Source organism: Thunnus maccoyii, chromosome 4 (assembly GCF_910596095.1).
Source record: "Thunnus maccoyii chromosome 4, fThuMac1.1, whole genome shotgun sequence".
NCBI lineage: Eukaryota > Metazoa > Chordata > Actinopteri > Scombriformes > Scombridae > Thunnus > Thunnus maccoyii.
Genome location: NC_056536.1, coordinates 12564325 through 12591263, shown reverse-complemented (window position 1 = coordinate 12591263; position 26939 = coordinate 12564325). Strand labels below are relative to the sequence as shown.

General features: G+C 40.1%; 4 protein-coding genes across 14 annotated transcripts in view; 2 read left to right on the top strand and 2 right to left on the bottom strand.

Moving 5' to 3' along the window:
- The window catches only part of acot7 (acyl-CoA thioesterase 7), a 130652-nt gene extending 129199 nt beyond the window's left edge, over nucleotides 1–1453 (bottom strand). For all 6 annotated transcript variants that reach the window (XM_042410023.1, XM_042410030.1, XM_042410027.1 and 3 more), the window contains exon 1: nucleotides 1230–1453. The gene's annotated coding sequence lies outside the window, so the exon portion shown is untranslated. The remainder of the gene's footprint in view (nucleotides 1–1229) is intronic.
- espn (espin) overlaps nucleotides 1–4585 on the top strand; it is a 48802-nt gene extending 44217 nt beyond the window's left edge. The window contains exons 13-14 of one of the 2 annotated variants that reach the window (XM_042410021.1): nucleotides 454–465; nucleotides 2310–4585. In XM_042410021.1, coding sequence (XP_042265955.1) covers nucleotides 454–465; nucleotides 2310–2457 — 160 coding nt within the window. In that variant the 3' untranslated portion in view covers nucleotides 2458–4585. Of the gene's footprint in view, nucleotides 1–444; nucleotides 466–2309 lie in introns of both variants that reach the window. The other variant, XM_042410020.1, reaches the window with a different exon arrangement.
- A 507-nt stretch (nucleotides 4586–5092) lies between these two features.
- Nucleotides 5093–20912, top strand: arhgef16 (Rho guanine nucleotide exchange factor (GEF) 16). 2 transcript variants are annotated; one of them, XM_042408112.1, is made up of 15 exons: nucleotides 5093–5588; nucleotides 6343–6964; nucleotides 7935–7986; nucleotides 8875–9038; nucleotides 9507–9563; nucleotides 12657–12817; nucleotides 14047–14199; nucleotides 14291–14420; nucleotides 15086–15160; nucleotides 15261–15353; nucleotides 15540–15691; nucleotides 16817–17002; nucleotides 17953–18023; nucleotides 19896–19997; nucleotides 20094–20912. In XM_042408112.1, the coding sequence occupies exons 2-15, from the start codon at nucleotides 6392–6394 to the stop codon at nucleotides 20231–20233; spliced, it is 2109 nt and encodes a 702-aa protein (XP_042264046.1). In that variant the 5' UTR covers nucleotides 5093–5588; nucleotides 6343–6391; the 3' UTR covers nucleotides 20234–20912. The 2 variants fall into 2 exon arrangements, with proteins under 2 accessions (XP_042264046.1, XP_042264045.1); XM_042408111.1 differs by having other exon boundaries at nucleotides 6325–6964.
- A 213-nt stretch (nucleotides 20913–21125) lies between these two features.
- Nucleotides 21126–25912, bottom strand: ybx1 (Y box binding protein 1). Of its 4 annotated transcripts, none has more exons than XM_042408113.1 (8): nucleotides 25643–25912; nucleotides 23787–23850; nucleotides 23483–23516; nucleotides 23306–23395; nucleotides 22819–23163; nucleotides 22381–22478; nucleotides 21764–22050; nucleotides 21126–21476 (listed from the first exon to the last, which is right to left on the bottom strand). In XM_042408113.1, exons 1-7 carry the CDS (start codon nucleotides 25746–25748, stop codon nucleotides 21810–21812), a joined length of 978 nt encoding a protein of 325 aa, XP_042264047.1. In that variant the 5' UTR covers nucleotides 25749–25912; the 3' UTR covers nucleotides 21126–21476; nucleotides 21764–21809. The 4 variants fall into 4 exon arrangements, with proteins under 4 accessions (XP_042264047.1, XP_042264048.1, XP_042264049.1 ...); XM_042408114.1 differs by having other exon boundaries at nucleotides 22393–22478; nucleotides 25643–25911; XM_042408115.1 differs by having other exon boundaries at nucleotides 22882–23163; nucleotides 25643–25911.
- Nucleotides 25913–26939: the final 1027 nt, after the last annotated feature.

The window sequence follows — 26939 nt, the reverse complement described above, 5'->3', positions numbered from 1 at the left end:
AGTAACCATGTTTGCAATGACATTTTGAAATCTAGCGTATGTGCACCGGGGCTAAGTATTACATTGAATCGATAGTGTTGTTGTGATTATGGCTGAAGATGAAATTCATTGAGAGATGCAAAGCTGGCTGGCAGACAGGATGTTTCTTCTTGGTTTTTAATATTTACCTTAAAGAAGAGATGATACAGATACAGATTTGTTGTTACAACCTACAAAGTTTTCATCTGTCTTTACTTTATTTATTATTTCTGTTTTATTGATATATTTAAGAGATTTCTCTGCATTTTTCTGCGATAATATAATTATTTTATGTTTGTAATGTCAGCCCACTTTTTGAGTTGGGAAGATTTATAATGGACAGTATGCATGTGGTTTAATGTTGTGAAATAACTGTTGTTGCTGTTTGAGATATTTACCATTTCTTTTTGTGTTTACACCCACCTGATGTGAAAGGGACCAGAAGAGGTAAGAAAAAATACTTTTCTTTATAATAATGCTCACATAACATCGAGCTTATTGTAAAATGTGATAATGTTGAGAGACAAGCCTCAATGATTTCATAACAGAGATCAAGTCCTCCATCTAGTGGCCATAAATTGTCACATTTTGTCCCATGTTTACACAGTATATGAGGTTATGAAGATGAATGAGAACTGATACGGGGGAGACAACTTAAACAAATCTGTTTAAAGTGTTTACAGATTGTTTCCTTATCTACAGTAACAACCAAAAACTAAACACTAGCTAAGCCTGTGTTAAAACTAGAAGGGAAAAAAGAAAAGAGCACTGAGGAAGCTTTTTACCAGTATCACTTGTACAAAGGAGGTCAAAACTCCAACACTATGTAGTCTAAAGAACAACTTTATTGAGTAAAGTTGTTCTTCTCAGATTTTTATAAGCCCTTTCTCTTCTCCATGCAGCTTGTAAGTAGGTGAAGTTGTGCCAGAAATGCCTACTTAGCATCACTTGTACTGGCAGAAAAAGTATTGCGGTTTTATTGTTGTTACATAACAGCTTATGTCAGTAAGTGTTGCCCCTTTCTGTTTTTCTGTTGTTTGCTTTGCTGACTGAAAATCTCTGTTATACAAATGTATAAACAGAAGAATAATTGTAGAAATCCTCGAAGACTTAGCCCTCAAAGATAAGCTAACATTAGCTATGCAAGGGCTCAATGCTAACGCCATAAACTAAACCCACAACACACCAGACCACCACCACCACACACGCACCTGTCATTTTGGGCCATAAATAACTTCTCCTGCGGACTGAACAGGTCGCATTTGTGGAGTAAAAACGTCACATACGCCATGAATGTTGTTGTTTACAGTGAAATAGCCGGAAACGATATGTCTAGACGCCGTGTTTTTAAAACATTAGGGTAGTTAGCAGGCCAAAATGACTCTTCCTTGACACCTTGCAGCTGCGTACTTTAAAACTTTCAGTGTCGCGGTAATTTAATCCCACGTGGGCTCATCAGCCAATCAAATGATCACACCAGAGTGACGTAATGTCACGTTTTTTTTTCCCTTTTTCCCTTCAACACGCTGTCCTCGGTGCTCAAATGAATGAAGATAAATGCAGAACTATACTATATTGTGTACACCCCGGACCACCAGAAGAAAAAAAGTATATAAACGTAAATAAAAAAAACAAAAATGAATACGCACTTTTTCGGCTTTGGGCTAGACCCTCTAGTTATACTGAAGATACATTTTACAGTATACAATGATATTAAAGCAAAAGTGTGTTTTGTGTGGCCCTGCCCTGTTTCAACATGACAATGCCTGTGTGCACAAAGCCAGGTCCAAAAAGAAATGTTATTGTCATTTTGGTTTTGAAGAATTAGACTGGCCTGCACAGAGCCCTGACTTGATGAAGTGGGACACAAATTACCAGCCAGGGGCCATTTATTACCCAGTATCAGAGCTTGACTTCATTAATGCCTTCACAGAAGGGGTGGAGGCTGTTATGGCAGTGTATTAACACACATTGTTTTGAAATGAGATATTGGTTTCCACAAACTACTGGCCATGTAGTGTAATAATAGAGGAAAAAGCTCAAATTTATCCTACATGACTCATTAGACAAACCAACTAGAGTACTAACTGTAGGCTTTATATATACTAACAAACTCTTCATGTAAGTGTGTATCACTATATATTATATAAACCAATGTTGTGTGAGACTTTGGTGATTGAAAAGGCCTGTTAACACATTTTGTAAGTAAACTTTACATAAGTTTCCTATACAATTCTAATATATTTTTTGTTTTTGAACCTTTGTCCTCTATTCTTCATGAATGCATCTAGAAAAGCAGAAGAGCAGGCCAAACAGGCCAAAGAGAAGGAAGAGAAGACGGAGCAGGAGCGACTACGGACCATGGGCTACGACGACACCAAGCTGGCCCCCTGGCAGCGACAGATCATCCTGAAGAAAGGGGATATAGCCAAACAGTGACCTGGGCCATCTCATCCCTCCTCCGCCCTGCAGCACTCCCCACCCTCACACCCCCCACCCCCAAGGCCTTCACTATACGCATCCCCCTGTCTGATCCTCCACTCTGCTCTGTACACTGGACAGTGGGGAAGATATTGTCTCTTCTAACCTCTGTCTCACTCTTCGGCCTCCTGAAATACAGGACCACACTACAGCTGCTGCTGTCCGCACAGGCTTTGAGGCTCAGCCTGGCTGAAGCACAGCAGTGTGACCCTCCACCTCCCATTGAAAGTCTCATGGACACAAACTCTTTTAGTCTTTTAGCGTTAACAATAGCCGTGACATGCACTGATTGTCCTCACTTAGACATTTGCTATAACTGCGTGTGTCCTTAACTACATTAAGGTTATTTTTAGTTATCTGGCTATTTGCTTTCCTGCAAATCATCAGAGGCTGTTTCACATAGAAGATTTACTCAAACAAACAGGTTTATGATAAATGGAGAGCGGCTATTTGTGAGCATCACTGCCATGGAGGACAAAGCCTGTCATTGGATTTATGTTTCCCTTTATTAGCCGCACTCACCATTATGTAATGAATGGAAAAGTAGCTCCGCAACAGTTGTGTCATCACAACTCAGCAAACGGCTTATTAAACCCTGAAGCAGCTAATGCATTCTGTACGTAGACTGTATCGCATCTTTATCATGTTATATACTTAGTCTTGAGATTTTTGTATCAAGCTCTTAGAAGCACTTTCTAAATGGCTTCATTTTACTGCCAGAGTTGTAATTCTTGTAAGAAACAAATCCTAACACTTTTCAAACTAATCTGTTTTCTTTAGATAAGCTTGTTGTCATTTCTCTGTGGATTTGGAATACTGATATATATCCTATTTTAATTAATGTAAAGATTATGTAGCTGTGCAAATTTTATTAATTATCACTGGAAAACAAAAACGCCGCAATGTTCGTAATTCATTTTTCTATATGTGACCTATGTGTTAAGCTATTGTGATCATGAATGTGAAATGTTGTGTGCATGTGTTGCATAATGTGTATCAAACATGTTGTGATGTATTATTAAGCACATTTGATCCAGGGCCCTGAATTTTCACAAAAGAAAAAACACACTATTTGAATACGATCCTGCAAGGTTTCTATTTGAGCATGGCCTTTTTTTAAAAAAGCAGCATCTTACACCAGACATCTCATCTGCACACACTGAATAATGAGCGAGTAGAGAAAAGACATCAGTTTGTCCCGTGTCCTGTTCCAGACATTGTCCCCGTAAACCTGGAGGATAAATCTTTAATGGGCAGATCTACTTACTCTTTCTGCCACAAACAGGTGTAACATCAGAAATGTACAAAAATTATCAGTAGATAATGCCAGCTGTGTTTCATCTGCAGCCACTAGTGTGAAGAGTCTAGTTTCATGTCTTTGGTCAAACATCTGATAACAAAAGAAGAACAAAACTTACACAATGTACTGTATAATTCACTCTAGACTTCAGGGGGATCATTTTTAGGTGACAGAATTGACACAAATGTCAGGTTGATTATTAAACAGCTTGTTTTATTCATAATTTCTCGGGTCTAAACAGCTCTTAGGATTCACACGTTTGTTGAGCGTTCAACAATTTCAGGCTGAATATGAAAATCTGTGTTGAATGTTTTTGGTAGAACCGAGAAGACGCATGTTAAATCTTAGCAGAGTAAGAATCTGTGCACTGACATTTAACAAGTAACTGGATCTCACAATCATGCTGGATGTCTATTTCTGAATGTGACACTTAGGTATTCCCACATAATGGAAAATATTCTACATGTTTACTACGTTTATGTTGGGTGTACATTTTTACAAATCAAGCGTACACGTCATGTGGTCATTAAAGACATGGTCCTAGTCGGGGGAATTATTTGGAAATATTCTAATTCACTTTCATCGGATGCCATATGATGTTGAAATTAAAAATGATGTAAACGTCATTGCCATTTGATTTTCTATATATATAAATATATATATATATAAACTCTGTATATAGTGACCCTCTCCAAATTTTGTCATCTCATTGTTTCCATATTGCATTATATTACATGTCTCAGCCTTGCTTGAATAGAATGTTGGCTAATTCATGTATAATTATATTTTCAGACTGTTAAAAATGAAGAAAATAAATCTTTAATCACCAAACAATGTTCAGAGTGTGCTTGTGTTGACTCCAACAGAAACACGTGTACAATAAAATCCACTAGATATTGGTCTTGAAGTTTAAGGGTGTCCATATATACACTAAAAGTGGCTTTCAGTACATTAAAGTTTGTTTTTTGGCTTGTGCTGGTGTGAATATAATACTTCCCAAAAATCTAGAGCAGGTTAACAATATATACAATATCTCTGAGATTTTCATTTCCTACTCCAAACAGTACAAACAACAGTTATGCTTCTTCTCTTCATCATGACAGTCCAAAAGATTTTAGTGTAAGTGGGTGCAGTCACAAAACAGATAAAAGCCCGGATTTCTCTGTGCTGTGTGCATTAATCAGTGACGAAGCTGTAATGCATCTCATTGATCACCAGAGAGCGCCAAAGAGCTAATTGTTGCATCACTTGCAGGATGTCAACAAACATCAGAAAAAAGAAATAGTTAGAATAGTTAGAAATGCGATGGAAGATAATGTAAATGGGAGCATTTTATCTTCGTATATTTGCAACAGGACCATGAGGACAGATCAAACGTAAACTCTGTTTTACTCTAAAATGTTTTTAATGTATTTGATTTAAAACTGGCTGAGTTTTATGCAGCCATGTAGTAGTCCTGCATCACAGAAACTGCTGAGAAATACAAAAATTAAGCTGCTCTTTAGCGAAAACTTGCTGCGAGTCTCCATTTGCCTGAAACTAAACTGGCACTTATCGATGACTGATTGACGCTCACCTGTGGTGACGTCAGCGCTTAATGGGCGCGTGCAAACACAAGAGGAAGTGAGTAAGAAAGAAGAAATATGTGACAGAGGGGAGCGGAGGACTACAGCTGCTGGTGCTGCACCTCTCAAAGCCCCGGTGGACCGCAGCTCCCCCCACAGCCGCAGGACTCACCTGTGATATCATTTTATAGAAAGCTGCTGTGTTGCACGGTCACCTCACACAGGTAAGACAGCCGTTAAACTTGCTCACAGTCTCGGTGTTTGCTGAGCTGTGTCACCTCGCTGTTATGAACCATGGGAATGTGAGGCAGACATTTTTTTTCTCCCAACCTAATCCGTCTTTAAGGCAGCGCAGTAATTGGAGATTGAGACTTCGACTGGGAATGAAAATAGTCAAACAAGCTATTTACTTGTTTCAGTTTAAGTGTCATAATAGGACGTATTTTAAAACTTCAATGAAAGCTAATTCCTCACCGTCTGACATGTTAATACTGTCACTATAACATGTTTATTAGTGTCAGTTCATACACTTTGCACGGGGCCGGTTAAGAGTATTAATGCGTGTGAATTTGTTCACTTGTAGTTTGTGTGGCGCACAGATTTGCTGGAGCAGGTCTCCCCTTGTGCGCCTTTGTGTGGGCAAGTGCAGTGTAGGAGTGAGTATTGAGTCACGGGTTGAGTGCCTTGATATTAGTTTGAGGAGTGACACAACTGGCTGCTCCGTCCAGGGGAATTGGATCACCGGTAAGGCTCAGTTTTCTGATTGGAAGGGAGCTGGGAGCCCCACTGTAGGTCAGTGGTGGTATTTGAGGGTCATGCAGACAAGAGACACTAATTACCCTGCTCTTTTCCCTTGTCTCCATGTAAGGTGCGAGTTTATTCATGATTCCTGCTTGTAGTTTTAACTTCTGTCTCCTGGTTATTCATGTACATGTTATAATTTCGTCCACTCCTGTTCAGACTCCTCTAATGTTGTAGGTGCTGAAGAGGTCAGTGGACCGGGTCAAGGTGACGGCGGGAGGACGCCATGTCCCACATCCAGTCAGACAGCTCCACGGGCGACCAGACCCCTCTAATTCTGGAGAGCCAATTTTCCACAGAACTCCATATATCTGAGCCAGGCGATGACTGCTACCAGCCACAAAGCTCCCCCACACCCCAATCTGAAACATCCGTGCCCCAGGAGGATGTAGTAGACAAGGCGGTGGTGCCTCCGCAGGTGCTTTTGAGCACCCACAGCCCGGCGGCGCTGAAGGTTGGCACCCATCAGCTCATCCCCAAGAGTTTAGCTACAGCCAGCCGACCTAAAAACCGCCACCACACCACAGTGGTGACATTCCCACTGGGACTGGAGAACTCCAGCAGTGGGACCCGGAGCCGTCACTCAACTCAGGGGCCAGATTTGACCTGGGAGGATTATGACAGTGATGGAGATGGCTTCGCCTTGAGGAGGAACCGCAGGAACAAGTCATACAGAGCAGCTGTGACCAGCCTGGACATTGAAGCCATAGCGATGGGACGAGGGGCTGCGTCCACACTGAAACCTGTCAAAGAGAACAGAGCACCCAGTCCTTGTCCGGCTCGCAGTCCTGGACGCAAGGTACATATCTTGAGGGGGTGGAGAGATTTTTTTTATACCTGTAAAAGTATATCAGAAACAGCCATTTTCAAGCAACCAATTAATCAGGCTGAATACTATTGGATGATTATCATGTCATATTTTGAAACTGAAAGAAAAAGCTTTGAAAGGTTGAAACTCTACTATAATACTATTTTGTATTTGAGTTTTCCTTCTTCACACCTGCAGCTCTCTTTGTACAGTGTTTCTCCAACACATTTTCAAATTTGTCTCCGTTCTTTAGTGTATTGGTTTGTTTTCCAGGTTTGAAACCTTGTAAATGGTGATCTGAAAACTGATGTGCATATGTTGGGCAAGAGGTTTTGAAACATTGAAACTTGAGTTTTGAAAGGACAAATCTTTATTTTGAAACTTTGCCGCATGTTCATTAGCACTCGTATTACAGACTGAATTTTTTTCATGTTTTTTTTTCAAAACATTATGCAAGTCTTCAATACTCAGTTTCAATCTTGAAAATCATTTTTTTTTTTTAATTTGATTTCAAGCTTTGAAACACTGAGTTTCAACCTTTCAGTTTCAAAATATGACATGATATTCATCCCATAGTATAAAAGTGTTGATTTATGTTCTTCAGATGAAAACAGAGCCTGGCTGATACATTTTTGTTCCTCTTATAGCCTTATAGGTCATATCCAGCATAGCCAATAGTGTTGGCTGTGACCTGTCAAATTCTCCTTTAGTCATAGGGATGATAGTATGTTTCCGCAACTGTTTCCTATCTTCCAGACCAGTGCCAGTGTTGAGGAAGTCCTCATAGGGGTTTTACCAGACTATATTTAAAAAATGTAACATTTAAAGATTGAAAAAAGAAGCAGTGCTGAAGAGAGAATAAGATATCAATTGAAAAAAAGAGTATAATAAAAATGAAGTATCATCCAGTCAAATATGTTCCATAATGATAACTTAGGCTGTCGTGCTGTGTCTCCTCTAGCGAACCTTGGGGAGAAGGAGGAAACAGAACCACCGTGGATCCTTCAAAGATGGTATGTTCACTATGTGTCACTCGGTCCACTTCTCTAAATATGACCACAAGACTACAAACAATTGGAAAATAACAAAGACCTTTTTTTATTGGATTGTGAAGGAATTATGTGTTGTAAAATAATGTTCACAGAAAACTGGAATTGATTTGTGGATGTCATAGTCCCTGTTTCGCCTATCTTTCCCTTGAGGCAGATCCTTGATCCCTTGATCCTTTGAGGCAACAGCAGAGGACCAAACAGGAAATCACTCGCTCTGAACACTTCCAGCATGTTGAATGTCACATTGTTGAGTCCTGAATATTGGATTTTGATGTCCTGTACCTTCAGTTACTGCCACACTCCAGTTTTGAGTGTTTTGAGTCCACTTATAGAGATGAAATCTCACTGGGGCAGCTGCTCAGAAAATGTCTAAAAAAACAGTATAAAGGTGCTAAAATTAATCTTGTTAACTGAAATTAACACTGACACTGACTGTTTTTGGTCCGTGATGTATGTCATGGACCACAAACAGAAAAAAAACACCATAGAAAACACTTGCAACATCTAAGACTGAGAAAACTGCTGAAAACTGACATTTCAATAACTTTGTGGTCTCTGTATCATTCCACTAATGAAACACTTCAAACAGAAACCTGCATTTAAATCTAACTCACTCCCACACATTAATTGTCAAAGTGGCTTGTTATTATGTTGAGTGATATCAGCTCTGCTACCACATGATACCTGTGATTTGCAGTGTACATTTATTAGTTTTTCCTCACTCCAGGGTCATGAAATATTTTCTCACTGTGATGTAAAAATGTGTCTGAAGTGCAAAACTATATCACAAACTGAGACCACTGAATTGACACTGTCGGGATGTTTTGTTGTTGTGGGTTCGATCCTCAGCTACGCCATGCCTCTACCAGGAGATCCGTGAGCGAGGGCTGCACTCCACCAACCAGGATGAGCTGCTGGATGATTTTGTGGTGGTGGAGCCTCCCGTTGAGGACCAGGGTATTGTTGTGAAGAGCTACCGGCCAGCACAGCTCACCTGGAGCCAACTGCCACAGGTGAATCTCAAACTACACTGACATATAAAGTGGGAGCAAAATCCAGTGCAGTGCTAAGAGTTTGGCGAAGATGCTTGAATTAATAATCTAATTCAGTTAGTATTAAAGCAGACATACATGAAGTACATACATCTATTTCAGTCATCACTTTCTTTAAGAGAGACACTGACAGTCAGTTTGTAATCTGATAAAATATTGTTCCCTCTTTTGCTTTAACTGTGCTGAATTTTTCATTTTGTTTAAAATGGTGCAATATAAAAGCTTACAGTCGCTGCTGCATAAGCTCCCACACTCCATGACCCCTTGTGGGAATGCTGGCTAGGTTTGCTCTTGATGTCAGAACATCTACTGTGTGTGTATTAGAGGCTTCAGACGTTGGTATTTTATTTTTACCATTTTTAAAACACACTCTATCTTAAATACGCATCAGAATGTGAGAGCTTTATTCTTTTTGTATCTCTAACAAAGGTGAAGGACACAGGTATCCTGACACTGATCACACCTCAAGAGAGAAAGAGACAAGAGGTAAGCGTGTGTGTGTGTGTGTGTGTGTGTGTGTGTGTGTGTGTGTGTGTGTGTGTGTGTGTGTGTGTGTGAGCAAATGTGCATCACTTCCAAGTGTGCCTACGGAAATGTCTTAGAGAGAGCTGAGTCAAACTCAACCTCAAACACTAACACTGCTGAACAATTGAGTTGGGAAATTTGCTTTCTTGCAAGATATTTGTAGGACAGCTCTCACGCAGCTCATGTTGCATTTTGAGTTAGGGGCATTGACAAGATCATGATCAAGATCAACAAAGAATGTGCAGTTTCAGAAAACTGAGCTTTTCTACAATTTAAAATAGCATTTTCTCCTTTGTGATGAAAACAAGTTCAGCAGTGTTGTTCAGTTTCAGTTACATCATCTTTGTCTTCCTGCCACTGAGGTGGAGAGAAAAACAGCCAACACACACAGTTACTGGAATAATAACAACCTGTAGCAGTAACCGTTAATAGTTTTCATCCAGTGATTTAGTATTGCAATTCCATAAACTTTGGGGACTCACAAGACAGTTTTTTAAAAACTATGGTCAAAATTGATGCAGCAGAGGTTGAGATATCTTGACTTTTAGTCTGCATTATAGTGTTTTCACATCTATAGCTTGTTTTCTTTGGTCCGAATCAGTGGATGAGTTTCTGCTTTGTTGCCTTTTCCCTTTGTTTTGGTTTGGTTTCACGCGGCAACATTTCAAGCAAACCAAAATGTATCAACAAAAGCCATGTGGGAGCTGTCACTTTATTCATTGGTCAGAAATCTCGTGGGGTTGGTGGGCGGAGAAAGGAGAGTTTGTTTTTCTTCCTGGGTAGCTATCCAAAATGGACCATTGGCAGGATTGGCATTTCTTCATAATTGGCCATACATCAAGCCAAAATACACAATGGCTTGGTATATAGCACATTTGAACGCACTTCAAGGCAACATCTAGAAAACAATGTGTTGCTTCATGTTATCTGCAGTCGGCTGAAGAGAGAAGGGAGCACATATTGAGCACATACCACGACGTAATGCATTATAGTATAACACAATGTGCAGCGAAGCTGACTACGGGAGCTGGTTTAATCCAAAAAATGCACAATGCTTCCTGCAGTTGGGTCAGATCTTGGACGGATCATGTTCACACCACAAATGAACCACACAAGAGTTTGTTTTAACTGGACCAAGACCACCTCTTCAACAAGGTCTCTGGCTGATTGTTTTGGTCTGCACTTGAGTGTGATTACTCTGTTCATACCTTCCCAAACGAACCCTACCGAGGGGGCAAACGCTCCAGGGTTCAATTCAACCAAACTAAACAAGGCAGATGTGAAAACGTCCATTAGTCAAGCTCCAAAAAAACTGGATCAAATATTTCCCATTGTGCAACTCAGTTGCATCTTTCATTGGACCCTCCCTGCCTCCTAAATTCCCACTTCTTTCAAACCCCACATCTCTGGTTTGTAACGCAGGCACGATTTTAAGCCCAAGCTGATGAGTAATTTTTTCAAGCTTTGCAAATCTTCCCCAGGGCCACAGAAAACATGCAGCTGTTTTTTACTAGTGCTCCTCATGACAAGTGAACTGAACTTAGTATGTAAAAACAATGGAGTGTCGCTTTAAAATATACTTTACAGTCATCTTGACTTTCATCCCACGCATGCCCACGTTGTCCAGCAACAAGTTTGAACAAATTCTTAGAGGTTTTGTCAAAAGACTTTCTAGGAAATGTAGGAACTCAGTGAGCAGAAACAAAGGTTGATATAACAGGTTGAGCTAATATGGGTATAACAGCAAAGCCACATTACATTTCATCACAAAATAACTCCTGGAAAGCACCTAAGCTCCCCAGATTGATAATATCTATATAGTTTATGACTATCTGATGGTGGATTTTCCCTTTAGTTATGCGTCTTGGTTAGCAGTCTCACAGCAGATGTTATGTCAATACCAAAGGTCCACCCTGTGTGCACTACAGCCCCTGAATAAAGCCACACCCTGCCTGTGTAATCAAGCTCAGTCTGTCTGCTGCACATGTGCTTGTCTCACACTTTTGTACCTTAAGTCTCCTCATGGGTCTAAAGGTTCTCTAGTTATAGTCCCTAAGCAGCTTGATCCAGATCTGCAGCTATCTGTAGCAGCATTAATGCTACTTTTTAGGGATATGAAAGCATCTGGGTGAAGTTTGGCGCTACCTAAGAAGAAATACTGTTTTACTACTGGGCATGCTGTGATATCAAGAAGACTTTTGCAGCGAAAAAGTTGCCCAAGATTAGCTAAGTGTACCAGGTTCACCACCACATCAGGCAGACTATTTACTATTCTCTAGTGAAAATTAGAAATATCAATGTTGGTTTGAGATTTTCAGGAAGTAGTGTTATTGATTTAATTCAGCTAATGCCTTTTAGTCCTTTCTGACCTATTAGTCGTGGTGGAAGGTGTGCCATCACCATCTGATAGCTCACCTACTGTAAGATCCCGACCACAAACAGCAGCGGATAATTCAACCCTTTTAATACAGTAAAAACTACCTTGAACACTACTACAAATCAGTAATGTCTGATGTGTTGCTGTTTGGACTTCCTTTTGTTGTCTGCTGGCATATATTTTTCTCATAGTCATGGATAATTGGCAATCCATTGCTTTGTTTACTTTCACAAAGTGAAAATCAGCAGAACGCACAGCTCCAGATCTTGAACACTGTATCGGGTGCACAGTTGTAATAAGGATCAAAACAAACAGAACACCATCACTCACAGCTCAGTTGTCATCTTATTTATTGTAGGCAAAAATGAATGAGTTTCAGCAGCGTCAATGTCGACGTTGATACTTACACAAAGGCCATTTTATTAAAAATGAATTCTGGGAAATGTAAGAAATCACTAAATTGAACAGAACAGGGAAAAGCATGTCGAAGAAAAGCCATCCAAAACAAATAAATTACAAACCCTCATCAAAAATACGTCTTTAAAATACATTGAACATCAGACTATGAAGATTCTAAGTAAGAGAATCACATTTTTTTCCTTTTTAGGAGTTAAAGCTGAAATTCAAGTACGTCTTGCAAATGTATATTTGTTTGGATATGTGTGGTCATTTGACAGGCCATCTTTGAAATCATCACCTCGGAGCATTCGTACCTGCACAGCCTGGGCATCCTGGTGCGTCACTTCCAGAGCAATGAAGCGCTGAGGAAAACGATGACGGTCACAGAGCACCATCACCTCTTCTCCAACATCTCTGTCATTCACCAAGTCAGCAAACGGTAGGTTCAACAATCTCATAGTCTTACTTCTGTGTACATGTGTGTGAGAGGGCAATGGAAAATGTAGTTCAGGAGGAAAAAGAATCTGAAGATGCTATCAGTGTGTGAAGCAGTGTGATGACTGTTTATCTGCACATCTATTGTACTTTTTAGATTTTGCACATTGTGTTTTGCTTTGTTTTTGTCATACAGTTATATTTATTCCCACTGAGATGTGGTTTCAAGTGGAAAGTGGTTTGATTTAAAGTTTGAAGGAGAGTATTTGCTCTCGGCATGTCTTTAGTATCCTGTAGACTCCATCAACATGTTAAAACACGCTAGCCAAACTGGTTCTGCTGCCTAGCTGCTTTGAGTGGTATTCCCAAGCTTTAAGATGATAATGTGCTTAAGAGCAGCCTGTATTACTCTCTGCTTCGCCGTTCACTTCAAGAAAACTTGAATGAAAATAGATTTAGCAAGATAAGAATCTTCCTTCTCGCTTTTGATCTTCTTGTTTGCAAAAAAACAGGATCTGTGAAATTAGAAGACAGAAGTCAGTAGCTGCTGTATGACATGTTTTGTCTGTTTTGCAGTATCTGTGTGTGAATGTGAGTCCTGTCGTTGCTTCCTGGGTTGGGCTGTTGTTGGTGTCATTTTACTCTTTTTTGTTAAAAAGGCACTCTGCGAGGGTGTGGCTGAGAGTCATTTATCATTTGTTTGTAATGCTAATAATGTAAAGTATTTACAAGACTTTGGTTGAAGTGATTATCTGGATCTTTTAGCAATGAAATAAAGGTTTAATTTAGCATTTTTTAGTATATTGTGAGTGTGAGAAATCGTTTTCTGGATTGTTCTGAGACTGAAGTTCAAATTTTTGAGTTAAATGAAAAAAGAGAGTAACAAGCTCAAAACTCTTTCAAACTGTGACACACTGATGTGTCATGATTAAAAACCCAAATTCCCATGATAACAATGTGTTGTAACAAAGTTTCTAGTTCATATTAGATTGCTGTAACAGACTCCGTTTTACTAATTACATAAAAAGACTGAAAATGTATCTGTAAATTCCTGTCCTTACCACATCTAATATCCTGAAATTAAAAAGCTAGAGGCAGTAACATTCAGCAACTATCATGTCCTCACACAGCTGTGTTTGCATATCCTGCTCAGGTAATTGGTCTGTGGGAGGAAAAACACAGTCCTTCCCCTTCATTACTAACCTTCCCCTCTCTCTCCACTATATATTTCAGGTTTTTTGAGGACCTTGAACGTCGTCACTATGACAACCCAGTGATACGGGACATTAGCGATATCGTTCAAAAACACGCTGCCCACCACTTTGAGCCCTACATTGTCTACTGCTCGAACGAGACCTTCCAGCAGAGGACGCTGCAGAAGCTGCTGTGAGTCACAGAACAAACAGCAACATGTTGTTGACTTCCTGCAGTAAAAGTCAGGATGAGCTAAACTTTCCTCTTTCTTTCCGTCTAATAGGACAAGTAATACTGCGTTCAAAGAGACCCTGAAGCAAATTGAAGGGAGCAGTGAATGCGGAGGCCTCCCCATGATCTCTTTTCTCATCCTTCCCATGCAGCGAGTCACCAGACTGCCGCTGCTGCTGGATGTCAGTTGAACTTTTACCTCCCAATGCGAACAGCTCTCAAATTCAAAAGTGAAACGATGCCTAGTCACAACAGCTTTTGGCAGGTGTACGCTTTGAGAATCAGGAACTTTTCTAAATAACTGCATTTGCTCTGTCATTCAAGGGTTTTTTTGAGTTGATTGTTAGACACATAGAAGTTGTGAATACATATTTATCAAGAGATTGATTAAAAATATTATTATACTATATAGACACCACACTTTGTTGGTTTGTGGCCAGCAAGTTGAGAGCCACTTGATCAATATTCCTCAAGTGGAGTTATTAGTTATTCCATCAAGGTCATTCTTTGCCTGTAACTCCAATTTAAATATGTATTTGTCACATCTCACAATATCTCAGTCTGTAAATTATTTTAGTATTTATATAACTATTTCATTTCTTATTTATAAAAGTGTAAACCCACATAATCGAAAAATTAACTTACACTAATGTAAAAGTAAACAAATGAATAAGAACCATAAGTATATACACACGACTGTAACTATGCATGTACTGTATATACAGCTGCACAAAAAATAATAATCAATTAGTTATTCATAGTTTAGGAACTCCAGATTCAGTAGGTTGTCTTGTCTACAGGAATAAACAACCTAAAAGAATTTAAAACCTTTGTTTTCTCCTCACAGACAATCTGTCAGAAAACTCCAGACAAGACAGCGGAGTACTTTGCTGCAGTTTGGGCACTGCACGCCATCAGCAAGGTACAAATGCTCAGAAAACTCAGCTGTGTGCTGAATCTCTAACTCTTTATCCCCACATGTCAAGGTTTTGATTATAATTATTGTGATTTTATTTCAACAGTTGGTCACTAGCTGCAATGATGGAGCGAGGCGGATGGAAAGGACAGAGCAGATGTATACCATCCAGAAACAAATGGATTTTGGTAAAATCAAGGTAAGAGCGGACCACAAACACCTTCATGCAGTTCACAAGATTTTACATTCATATTAGGTAAAGTGTTGGCTATGGATGTGGATAAAAACAGCAAAGAATATAATGCAACAAGACTGATTTCCTTCCGTGTAGTAGTAAAAACATCCAGTTTGCTAACCTGGAGTGACGACTCTTGTGTCCTCACAGCCGTTTCCATTGGTGTCATCATCGCGTTGGCTGAAGAAGCACGGTGAACTGGCAATCTGCACCGAAGAGCTCAGCATCTGGAGAGCTTTCAGCCACAGGAGCTACTACCTGTTTCTCTTCAATGACGTACTGATCATCACCAAGAAGAAGAGGTCAGTGGGAGCCTCTTTTCAATATTATTAACTGAAAGTCTAAAATAATATTACTGAATAACACTAAAAATGATTAAATAGGCTTTTAGAAAGTCATATGCTAAGATTTTATTCAAATTTGAGTATTTGCAAACTAGTTATGCAATGCCACAAAAACCCCATAATGAACTAAAAAAGTGAGCTGATGAAACTGGTTTAAACCCTAAAAAAAATCTCACATTAGTCTCCCACATTATCAGGGGACATACTGAACCTGACTGATTTTCATTTTGATTCACAAAAATATAGACAAACTGTCAAGTTAATCGAGTCGAGTTGCATTATGGGTAATGTAGGCAACAGGTTTTGACAAGGAAGAAGAATGCATGGAATAAAAAAATCTCTGGTTCTGTGCATTGATTTTGACACTTTTTTTTTTTTTTTTTTTACCGTCTTTTCTGAGTCCAATAGTGTTATAGGAGTGCAATGCTAAACTGATGACTCTTGACTCTTTTAAATCTTCTTTCACGTACCAAATTACTTTTTAGAATCGAAATGAACCTAGCTACATTAGACGAACGTTTGAACCAGTTTATCGAGCATTTTGTGAGCTTTGTGGTTATTTCCTGGTGACTCCTGTGGACACTGAGCAGGTCCAGCTGTTACAGAAACAGAGAGGAGAGGAAGGGGACCGAGGAGGGAGAGAGCATGGATGTGGTGCATGCATACTTGGGATTCTTCAATCTTGCGTTCATGTGCATGTCAGCTCCACAGACTTTCTGTTTTGAGTTAGGGAGAAACCAAACAATGTCAGCTCAGAGGAGGAAGTCGCCCACAACACTGAAGTCATTTTCAGGGTTGTAAAGTCGACACTGTGACCCAGTCCTCAGGTGATCTAGGAAATCCTATTAGCAGATACTCAAGGAATGTGCTTTGAATGTGTTGTGTGTATGTGTGTGTTAACAGTACACAGTAAAATTGTAGCAGAGGTTAGCTACACTATAATGTGCAAAACATGGTCACTAAAAATCACAACATTTCTGTGAGTGTTGCTGCATGTTGAGACCAGAGGACACGATCTGTCTGTCAGATAAAAAATATACTTCACATTGAAGCATAAGTGAAAAATGTGTTGTTTCTGGCCAGTGAGGAGAGCTTTGTGGTGATGGACTACGCCACTCTGGAGAATGTGGAGGTGGAGGTTGCGGACGATGCAGAGGGACGGATGTCTCCACCTGCCAAGAACAGCTCCAGCCATCTGTCCTTTAGACTGCTGATGAGCAGGAACAGTGAGGGGAGACCGGAGCAGACCTGCCTGGTGGCAGAGTCCAGGTACTGCTGTACTTCAGAAGATAAGATGTTATCCAAAGTCAGAATTTACATCTGAAAACACTGCATTAAGTACTATACAGTGACCAAGGATGGACATTTATAATAATTACTGTAGCTGAAAATCTGATTTGATATTATTTGTCACATATATAAATGCAAAGACAGTCTTGCTACCACTGAATGTTGATGGCTTTGGTTAATGTAGCCTTTTAGAAACGTGGTCCTGTTTTGTGTTTTAAAGACCCTCCACTCAAAAATATGTTTTTCCTCTTGTTCCTACAGTTGGATGTTTGAGTTTCACTGTGCAGAATGATGTGTGTGCAGACTTTTTTACTTTCACTTTTTTTTTGTTTTTACTTTCATCTGCTTAAAGTGGAAAGTTTTATTGTGCTCATTGAAAATCAGATTTTAAGGGGGCGTATCTACGAGCTGACTTTGAAGCCAATCGGTGTCCAATATTCAACTCACACAAGTGTGATGAGGAAACTTGAAGCCTCCAGTGCACAAACACTGAGAATTGACTTTATACTGAAGTAGGAGACATCTTGTGTCCAGCAGTTAAAAATGAAATGAAATATATGTACAGTTTTATAGATAATGGAATTTTTAATGAAGGAGAAGGAGAGGAATTTTAAGGATTTTAGTGTGTTAATTATACTTTTTTTTTCTGGAAAAAACATATGAGACACATTATGTTCCAAGCAGAGTATTTTGTATGTCTTAATACATGTCTGGAGGGAATCTTTAATCAAAGTCACATTCACAAGTATGAACTGGAAACCAAATGTTTTGTGTCTGGCTCCCTCTGCTGACAGAAGTCTGAACACCCACCTGAAATACTCCCATGAAGTTTGTTCATAAAAAACTGACATTTTGTGTGTGTTACCACATGTAGAGTAGATGACACTGGGTTTGGAGTTTAATTGTGCTCTTTTGTCTCCGTTGCCAAGGGTGGACCGAGCTCGTTGGATAGTTGCTCTCACAGAGCACAAGCAGGCCGGAGTCTTCACTTGTAAAGATGGTAAGTCATAGAGCTTTATTTACCAAGGGTGCAAGTGTTTGAAATGCACTTTGAGTTTACTTTGAGTTTGAATGTTCAGTGTGTACATGTATTCTTTCAAAGTTAGTTCTGTTACCTTTCATTTATAAATTACTCATTTGTCATGGAAGGCTTTAAGCAGTTGGGTAATTCAGTTTGCTGCACAGAAAACAGATGGTTTGCATTTATTTTCCATTTCAGTCTGCAACTATTTAAAGCTGGAGTGGACTTTTGTCTCCCCCTTATAAAGTCAGTTCAATAAACCAGTTCTTTTTAAACGTTTTATGTAGTATTTAAACATAATTTATGTATTAAACAATTTCTTATAAACAATTTATTAAACAATGTGAAAAGGCTATGCCTAACTGGAAGACCCTGTGAGCTACTGATGTAAGACAACGACCCTTAGCACTTTTATCAAAATCTAAATTAACCCAGCTGATAAGTTAAAATAAACAGACATCTTTTATGTTTGGGGTCAAATTGACCCCAGCAATTTAAACCTACAAGGTACCCCTGTGAAAAAGAGAGGAAAAAAATTGCGCACAATTCTGTATTCCCTCTCTATCAATTCAATGTTCAATTCAAAGCTTTATTGGCTTTATTTACTTATGAACTGGACATAAGTCCATTTTTATTTCAATTTGTTATAATTGTTTTTTGATTATGATGACTCATATGTGTAGCTCCCTCTGCCGGGATGAACTTGTTGTGTCAGTTGTGGATGTCTATAATTAAGTCCACCTGTTGTGGATTGTGTCGATTGCCAGTATGCACGCTGAGGAAGGGCGCCTGGCCAGAAACGTCTGTGTGGCATTTCAAATCAAAATCAGTTTACTAGGTGTGCTGTCCTAATTCCCTTTTTTATTCAATTTTAATACTTTAAGGATTCAGCACCCGGCTGTTTTGATTGTGAGTTGAGCACGTTGTACTATATATTCTTTATTTACATGAGAAATATGCATTTACATTGCCAAAGCAAGTGTGAAATAAAAACACAAAGAATTGTGAATTTTTAAATGCAACTGCAGTTGCATTAATCTTCCTTTGGTGGCGCTGTCTGACCGCTCTTTATGGGGCGTTCAGGAGCACTGCTATAGCGTCTGAATCCAGATTACTGAAAGAAAAGAACAGAAACATAGTTAATATGACAAAATGACAAAAACAATTAAAATAACACCACAAATGTCGATTATCTATATACATGTGTGTTGTGTTAGTGATCTGTGATAATAGGCATCACTGTCTTGAGGTAATTTAGGTAATTTTACTCTCACTGAGAGAAAGCTACTACACTGAACACCAAACTCAGTGATAATTTTCAATACATTGGCAACAAACATTCATTATTCGTATAATATGACTTAACACATCCACTCAGTTTGATCATTACAGTCTATTTGGTCTAATGAGAGATTTGGCTACTCTGCGATTAAGCAAAATAGCTTCACTTCGACTTTTACAACCAGTTAATCGGCATTTTTTTTCTACAACAGACAGATGGTTTGCATTTATTTTCCATTGTTACAGGTCATGTAAGCACCATTTCTTCTGTTAACGGCATACTGTATTTAAAACGAAACCATTACACATACAGCACTCACGGTGACTGTCCGTGCTATTGTTAAGTGTGAGTGTATCTATTATTAATATTTGATATTGTCAAAGGGCGTGCCTTCCTAGTTCCTTTACACACCCCAGTAAGTAATATCATGTGTTCTAGATATCCAGTAGTGGGAACACAATGTGTTTTTACAATACAAACACGGAAACAACACATTTTTCTGTATTTCATTTTGAAAGAACTAAGAACTAGTTTTATGAGCCATATTGCATTATGGGAATGTGTGTCAGGTCTGCCACAGTACGAGGCCACCAAAGCCTACATGCCAAAGGAACCAGATGAGCTGGGGCTGCAACAGGCTGAGCTTGTCATCGTCCTGCGTCAAGAAGAGGGTGAGGCCGTTTGTCTCCATTGTTACCTGTAATACAACATCAAATCCAGAACCTCTTATCAGTTCTCCTTGAACTAAAACTTTCTGCTCTTCCTAGCCTGGTGCTTTGGGGAGAGGATGCGAGACGGAGAGAGGGGCTGGTTTCCTGCCAGCTGTGCCACAGAGATCACCAATCCCACTGCCATGGAGAACAACATGCAGCGCATGAAGCGTCTGCGTAAGGAGACAAACGTATGAGTGATTCTGAACAACCAAACTATCTGGTCCACAGGAGGTGGACAACATAGTGTTCAGTGTCTAAGACTGTGTCACTGATGAATCATAAACTGAACACAGGAACTGCATTAATTACAATAACAGTGGCCCACAAGTCCATTACCAACAGACTGAAAGACTTCACACAATGTTAAAAGCCTCAAAGACAGCCATTATTGGCGTCTTGGTGCCCCAGTGGTCCGAGATGGATGCCATGTAACCTGGAAGTTCCTAGTTTGAACACAGCAAGGGTCCATGTTTCATGTTGCTCTCTGTCAGACTGTCTAAATTTTTTTTTAAAAAACAGCAATTAGTTTGAATTACTACTGTAGGCTTTTTACTCAACATGTACAGCACTACCCTGTAATTTCCTTGTTGGTGTAAATGTAAATTTAAACTTACTGGCTGTAGTAAATAATGAACCTGAGCTTTAGCTGTTGATTTTATTTAAAATCTAGGAGCTATAAAATGTAATTCTATTGCCTAAATACATTTAACTTTGAATGGTTGCATGTAGAAGAGTGTTAAGTGTTTCCTACACTTTAAGTCCCGTCACTTCACCTCAAGATGAGGAACTTGAATCTAAATGTTGGTTACACATCTTGTTCTATAAAGTTAATTTCAATTAAAGATACTGTGTAAGGTTTGATGTTCTAGTGTATAAAAAAAAAACAACAGAATTATCAAGTTTTGGTTACAGATAATATTTTAAATGTAGTTTGGTGTACTGTGGCATCATTGGATTATGTTGAATAACTTACTGCAATAATTCCTGCAACATATGAATATCTGAAATGAACAAACAGTCTGATGGTTTGTGTCATTGTTTTAGAATCCATTTACTAGAAGAAAATAAAGCCAACACTGAAGACCATTTTCCTGGTTTCTGGACTTTTATTTGAGCTTGCATTCTGTTAAAATGTTTTGAATACATAAAAAGTTATTTAAAAATGTCAAACTGACCAGATATCAAATTTCCATTTTTTCTTTAAAAACCATTTGGTGTAAAAACTTAGGACAGATTTAGAAAAACATTTGCAGTTTCCCCAAAACGTTTGTAGCTGTCACATAAAAATAAGGAGAAAAAAAAACAACAGGTCTGCATAGATTCTGCAGGCAATCGGTGGTAATCTGGTCAAATGCATGGTGCAAGCTTGTGACGATCGTCAAGTCAAATCTTTATTGCTCAGATCTTGTTTGATGTTTCTTCTTGTTGACAAAAAAACTGTAAAAAAAGAAAAGCAGCAAATTAGTCTACTGTTCATCTGTATGCTGTATTTTCACTGAACATTTTCAACCATCTGGGTTTAGTCATGTAGAGCGCTGCAAGATAAACAGTTGGCTAAAAATGTGCATCATCACCAGATAGCAGAAAAATAATCCAAACCCCGAAGCTGCTGTTCATATGGAAGTGAGACAATAGCCAGAGGGCTCTATGGTGCCAGACAGTTTACTTTATCAAATCCACTGCATTACCTCATGCTTTGGATCACTATGAGGCTATAGACTCACCCGGACGATGGTAAAAGATGGTAGGTGCCGGTGGGCAGGTTGTTTCCTACTCAGCCCCACCCTGCTGGGCCTCGGGAGCGGACGTTTTCTCTGCAGATGGGTCACCTCCTGTCTTGGCCTCCTTGTTTTCCGGGCCGGGTTTGCCACCAGTCTGTGGGCGTCTGCGGCGGTAGTTGAAGTTACGGCGGTAGCGCCGCTGGCGGGGCTGTTGGTTCTGACCACCTTCGCCGCCCTGATTCTCCTTGTCCTCCTCACCGTCCCGCACCGGTCTGGGACGGGGTGGACCCCTGGAGTGAACAAGCAAAAAGCTGTAAGCAAACATGAAGTATACAGTAACTAAGAACTGGAGATGTCATGCAAAGAATCCACTGAAACAAGATGCGGTTTAAAAGTCACAAGACAACTGCTACTAAAAAAAAAAAAAAATTTGGATGCACAGCTGCAATTTGAGTTTAGGCTGCAATAAAGGGAGAGTTTCTCTGCCAAAACAGGTGGCATTTATTGCTATTCAAAGGTTCATTTTTAAAGAGGCAAATTGGTGGACTTTGAGCTTGGACAGCCCAGCAGTTTACTCTCCCATTTTTGCAGCCCTGCGTCAATGAAGCCAACATGCAAACCTTGGTCTGAACCTTGGTCGGAAGCCTCTGTAGTAGTTCTGCCTCACTGGTTTGTTGCCCTGGTCTGGACCTCCCTGGCTCTCGTCACCCTCACCTCCCTAAAAACAAATAGATCAAACAACTACTGACACACAACTTTTTCCAGACAGCACACAGACAAACAAACATTACAACATTTGTCATGTAGTATAGAGCTTAATGTTGAAGCTGATATAAGTATGACATCAGGTGCTCTGCACACCTGAGTTTAGGGGCCTATTTGAGTCAATTTGAAAGATATATTGGCAAGACCCCCGATACACCAAGAATTATTGTTCACAACCACGTGAGTCTTGAAAAGGAGAGGGTTTCCAGTTGCGTATGACATATTAACGCTCCAAACTTTGTCATAGGACGCCTGGGTGCCTGCTTCAGGATTGAAGCCCTGTGACGGCGTACCTCAGTCATCTCTCCGCGTGGTGCGTTGGTGTACGGGGGCCGGCGGCCGTAGCGTCTACGTACAAAGTATGGCGGGTAGCGCCGTCTGCCAGGGTAAGCGGGCCTGCGCTGCTGTTGCTGCGAGTCTCCTTCAGGGGCGCTCTCTCCCCCGTCTCGGCTGCTTTTGTCACGACCTCCGTTGCCTGGCTCACCCTCTCCGTCACTCTGGTAGTTCTCTGGATAGTCTCCACCACGGGGAGGGCCCCTCCTTCGGGGGTAGCGCCGATAGCGGTTTCTGTCAGCGGCGTACTTACTTCCCTGGACTGCAACACCTCCTGGGCCAGTGACATTTGCTGCCTCTGCTCCCTGTAGATTTTTTTTAAATGTAATAAATTAAAAGAGTCAATGATCCAAATTAATAATTAATAGTATTTTTTTTAGAAACTACAAACTACATTTAGAACTCTGAATTTAATCGCAAAACTGACTACATTAACAACCACCTTACCTTCTCTCCCTCAACTACATCAAACTCCACAGTTTCTCCATCTCCAACACTGCGAAGGTATTTCCTCGGGTTGTTCTTTTTGATGGCTGTCTGAAATTATGAATAATTCAGATGTGAGATTTTACATTCATTATTTAAAATGAAATAAATAAGAAAATAACACTTCTTACAACTTACCTGGTGTACAAAAACGTCCTCTTTTGTATCATTCCTAAACAAAAGGAAGAAAACAACTTAGTTACATCTAGTTAACAGTATCCTATTGAGCTACAACATTGCATCCGTGGACAGATTGCAACTAAACCAGCGAGTGTAAGGATTAATTAAGTACTGCATGTAACAACAGCATGGAGACCAGTAGACAAATCGTCTGGTTAGCATCGTAAGCAAATCAAAGCCATAATAGGATTGAGAATGTTTCTGCACACACAGATGATTTCAGGGTCTTTGGGAAACTGGGATGGGGGTGGGGTCCACTTACCTATTGATAAAACCATATCCATTCCTGACGTTGAACCATTTGACTGTACCCAAGACTTTTGTTGCTGCAATGAGATACAATATGAAATTATTAACAAAGTGTCATTTCCTTACACTGTTAGGACAACACATGGGGCTTATAAATGACAAGATTATAACTAACCTTGCCACGCTACACGAGGCCTGAGAAACCGTAAAGGAATCAAATAACGACAGATGATGAAAAACTAACCAGGGCTACAGATAATGTGGAAGTTATATTTAACTCCCAACTGTCACTCTTTTTATAGATCCTGATGCTTAGGGGTGCCTTGTGCCAGCTGCACTTGGTGTGAGGCATAAGCCCAGAGTATTATGAGCCAGTAATGACCACACGACTTCTCATGTAGCGCTAAGGGCTTCTTGATAGCCACGTTACCCGTGTCTATGTCGTATGGGGCGGCTGTGATGATAACTCAGGCTGTGTTCCCTGTTCATATTTCAGAGTTGAACATCTACAGACCTACTGCCCCACTTCAAGCCGCGCTGCTCAAACACTCAGCGCTCCCCACGTGGTGGTGTCGCGCCCGGAAACGGTAGCAGGCATCGAGCCCAGCTGGTTTGTTAGCATTGCTACCTGGGTCTCAACCATGTGGTTGGATTGGAGCCAGTAAGCGGAAACTATCGTAGGACATCAGATAGCATCTATTGTGACTAAAGGTTACGTAAGACTGAATACAAACAGATCAATGTCGTTCTTGTTTTCGGTTAGAAAACTACTAAATGGCGAATGAAGCCAGTGGAATTATACGGCGGACATTTTGGGTGGCCCCTTCAGCCATGTAAATAGCTAATGTTAGCTGGCTAGGCTAACGGCCATGCTAACGACACGCTCAGCTAACATAGGCCACAATGGTAGCTAATATATTAGAGCAAAATTTGACAAGCGTTGAGAGTTGTGTTCTGGTGTATTTCTGGAGTACCCTCGGTATGATAGTTTCGCCCACCGTGTTGTGCGAAAGTTAGTGCGTGTGTTTCGACTCTTTTGAACCAGGCTCTTCGGTGTGAACAAAGGGACGGCCAGCAGTTAGCCTGTTTTCGACGACAGTAGTCGTGGCCGGTTAATTGAACTGTGTAAAATTACTTCAATATTAAGTGTGAACCGCGAGGAAAACTATTAATAACGTTAATGTTGTAACGTTTCGAGCATTCTGTAAAGAATGGCACCAGCCCAGCCCTGGAAACGGCTTGAATCAACTTCAACGGTCGCGCATGTGACGGCCGGCCGGCAACATGGACGTTAGGAGGCCGATGAACCGGGCAGATTAGCCGGCTAACGTAGAAGGATTACCTCTGCCCGTAGTATATTCTTATCTGGAATAAATATCATTCCTGTGAGAAACTGCTAATAATTTACATCTCGTATTTAGTGAAACAAGGCGTGATAAAAACGTCAAAGCCAGCGTTGATGTCACCATCCATCTAACGTTACCAACTGACATTTTTGGAATTTGTGTTCCTGGCTAACGTTAAGACCAACGTCTATTTACCTGACAGCAAAGAGAAAGAAATTTAATTTAAAAATAACATTTCTCAACGTCTCTATCCCCATTTTATATCAAACACTAATTTACAGACACCCCCGACAAAATTATCCAAAAATCGGTGGTATTTTGAGATCGGTAAAATTATTTTTTTGGCCTCTGTCGGTTTCAAACACGTTATGTATTTAAACGGCGTTGTCAGATTGTTAGCGTGGTGATTCAACGCTTGACTGAGCCGGTGATCGGCTTGTTAACGTTTACAACGGCCGCTTTTGGTGCATCGCCTCTACTGTGTAGCTAACTTGGCTAACTAGCTCACTTCCAGCAGTCTTACCGATGACCTTCTTATCCCCCGCGGAAGCTGCGGCTGCCGGGCTGGATGGGCTCTCCGCATCGGCAGCAGGCTGCGGTGGTTGTTGTGTCTCGGCCTCGCTGCTCATGGTTACTACTGGCTGGTAATGGCTTCTGCCGGCGGTGGCTCTCTGCTGTGTTTCCCGGTGCTAGATGGTAACCTGGGCCGGCGGTGGTGGGGGCTACTGCCTTCGGGCTCTCTGCTTTCCTCTTTCCGCTCCCGTTGCCGATCGAACTGGGCAGAATGTGAAACTGTGCCGGGGAATGTTCCTGGCCGGGGGTCCCGCCCAACTAGTCCGCCAATTGGCTGGAATCTGTAACGGAAAGCAAAACGCACTCCTATTGGTTAATACAACTGTCAATTACACTTGAGCGAAGTGTTTGCTGAAAACGATTGGCTAGAGCAGAATGTACCTGTCTATACTGTCCTCCCCACAGTGATGTCAAAGCCAGACAAGTCAGACAGGTAGCTGTGACACTTAATTATGGAATTTTATACCATACAATATATTTAAAAAATGTAGGTGTCTTCAAGTTTCTAAAGGGGTGTAACTACATTGTTTCTAAACTGCCGGTAAAACTCTCTACCAGCAGACTTGGAAATTGTGTTATGTTCCCAACTTCTCACCACATAAGGATATAATTTGGAACAACAGTAATATTAGCCTACTGTTAACAATAAAATTATATATAAAAAGAACTGGATTGAAGGAGGTATAATCTTTGTTAAAGCTTTGTTTGATGATAAAGGTAATCTTTATAGTTATGAAAATTTCCTAAGAGCCAAATCCTTTCTGTTCAAATACAAAATGGTAATGTCCAAGTGCCTTGTTTAAAAGTTGGTGGAACAAAATTAACAGAAATAAAATGTACAAACAAACATATAAGGTAAGAGCTTCAAAACTATAATAAAATTCACTTAAAAGGGAATCTTTTTGGAATTCACAATTAGATAATATAAACTGACGCAAAGCATGGTTATGCCCCTTCCAATTCTGTTTTGAACAAGATCAGAGGAATTCATTTTAAAATCTTACATAACATTTACCCATGTAACACAATAATTTTCAAATTTAATAACAGATGTTAAATTTCCTTTTTGTGGCACTGAGCCAGAAACAGTTATGTATTTGTTTTGTAACTGCCCCTCTTCATCTGCGTTTTGGAGAGACATAGAGAAGTTTGTTTATAACAAGTCTGGACATTCTATATCAATTATGCCTAAAGACATTATTACTAAATTTGAATGTAATAATAAACCTTTGAGTTACATGACAAAT

Excerpts from the sequence above, each read along its gene's own strand:
- arhgef16 (XM_042408112.1), top strand. The coding sequence starts at position 6,392 with ATGTCCCACATCCAGTCAGACAGCTCCACGGGCGACCAGACCCCTCTA. Across the intron at positions 7,987-8,874 it reads CCGTGGATCCTTCAAAGATG|CTACGCCATGCCTCTACCAG; the intron begins GTATGTTCACTA and ends TTCGATCCTCAG. Across the intron at positions 15,692-16,816 it reads ATCATCACCAAGAAGAAGAG|TGAGGAGAGCTTTGTGGTGA; the intron begins GTCAGTGGGAGC and ends GTTTCTGGCCAG.
- ybx1 (XM_042408113.1), bottom strand. The coding sequence starts at position 25,748 with ATGAGCAGCGAGGCCGAGACACAACAACCACCGCAGCCTGCTGCCGAT. Across the intron at positions 23,851-25,642 it reads GGGGGATAAGAAGGTCATCG|CAACAAAAGTCTTGGGTACA; the intron begins GTAAGACTGCTG and ends ATCTCATTGCAG. Across the intron at positions 23,517-23,786 it reads GGATATGGTTTTATCAATAG|GAATGATACAAAAGAGGACG; the intron begins GTAAGTGGACCC and ends CCTTTTGTTTAG.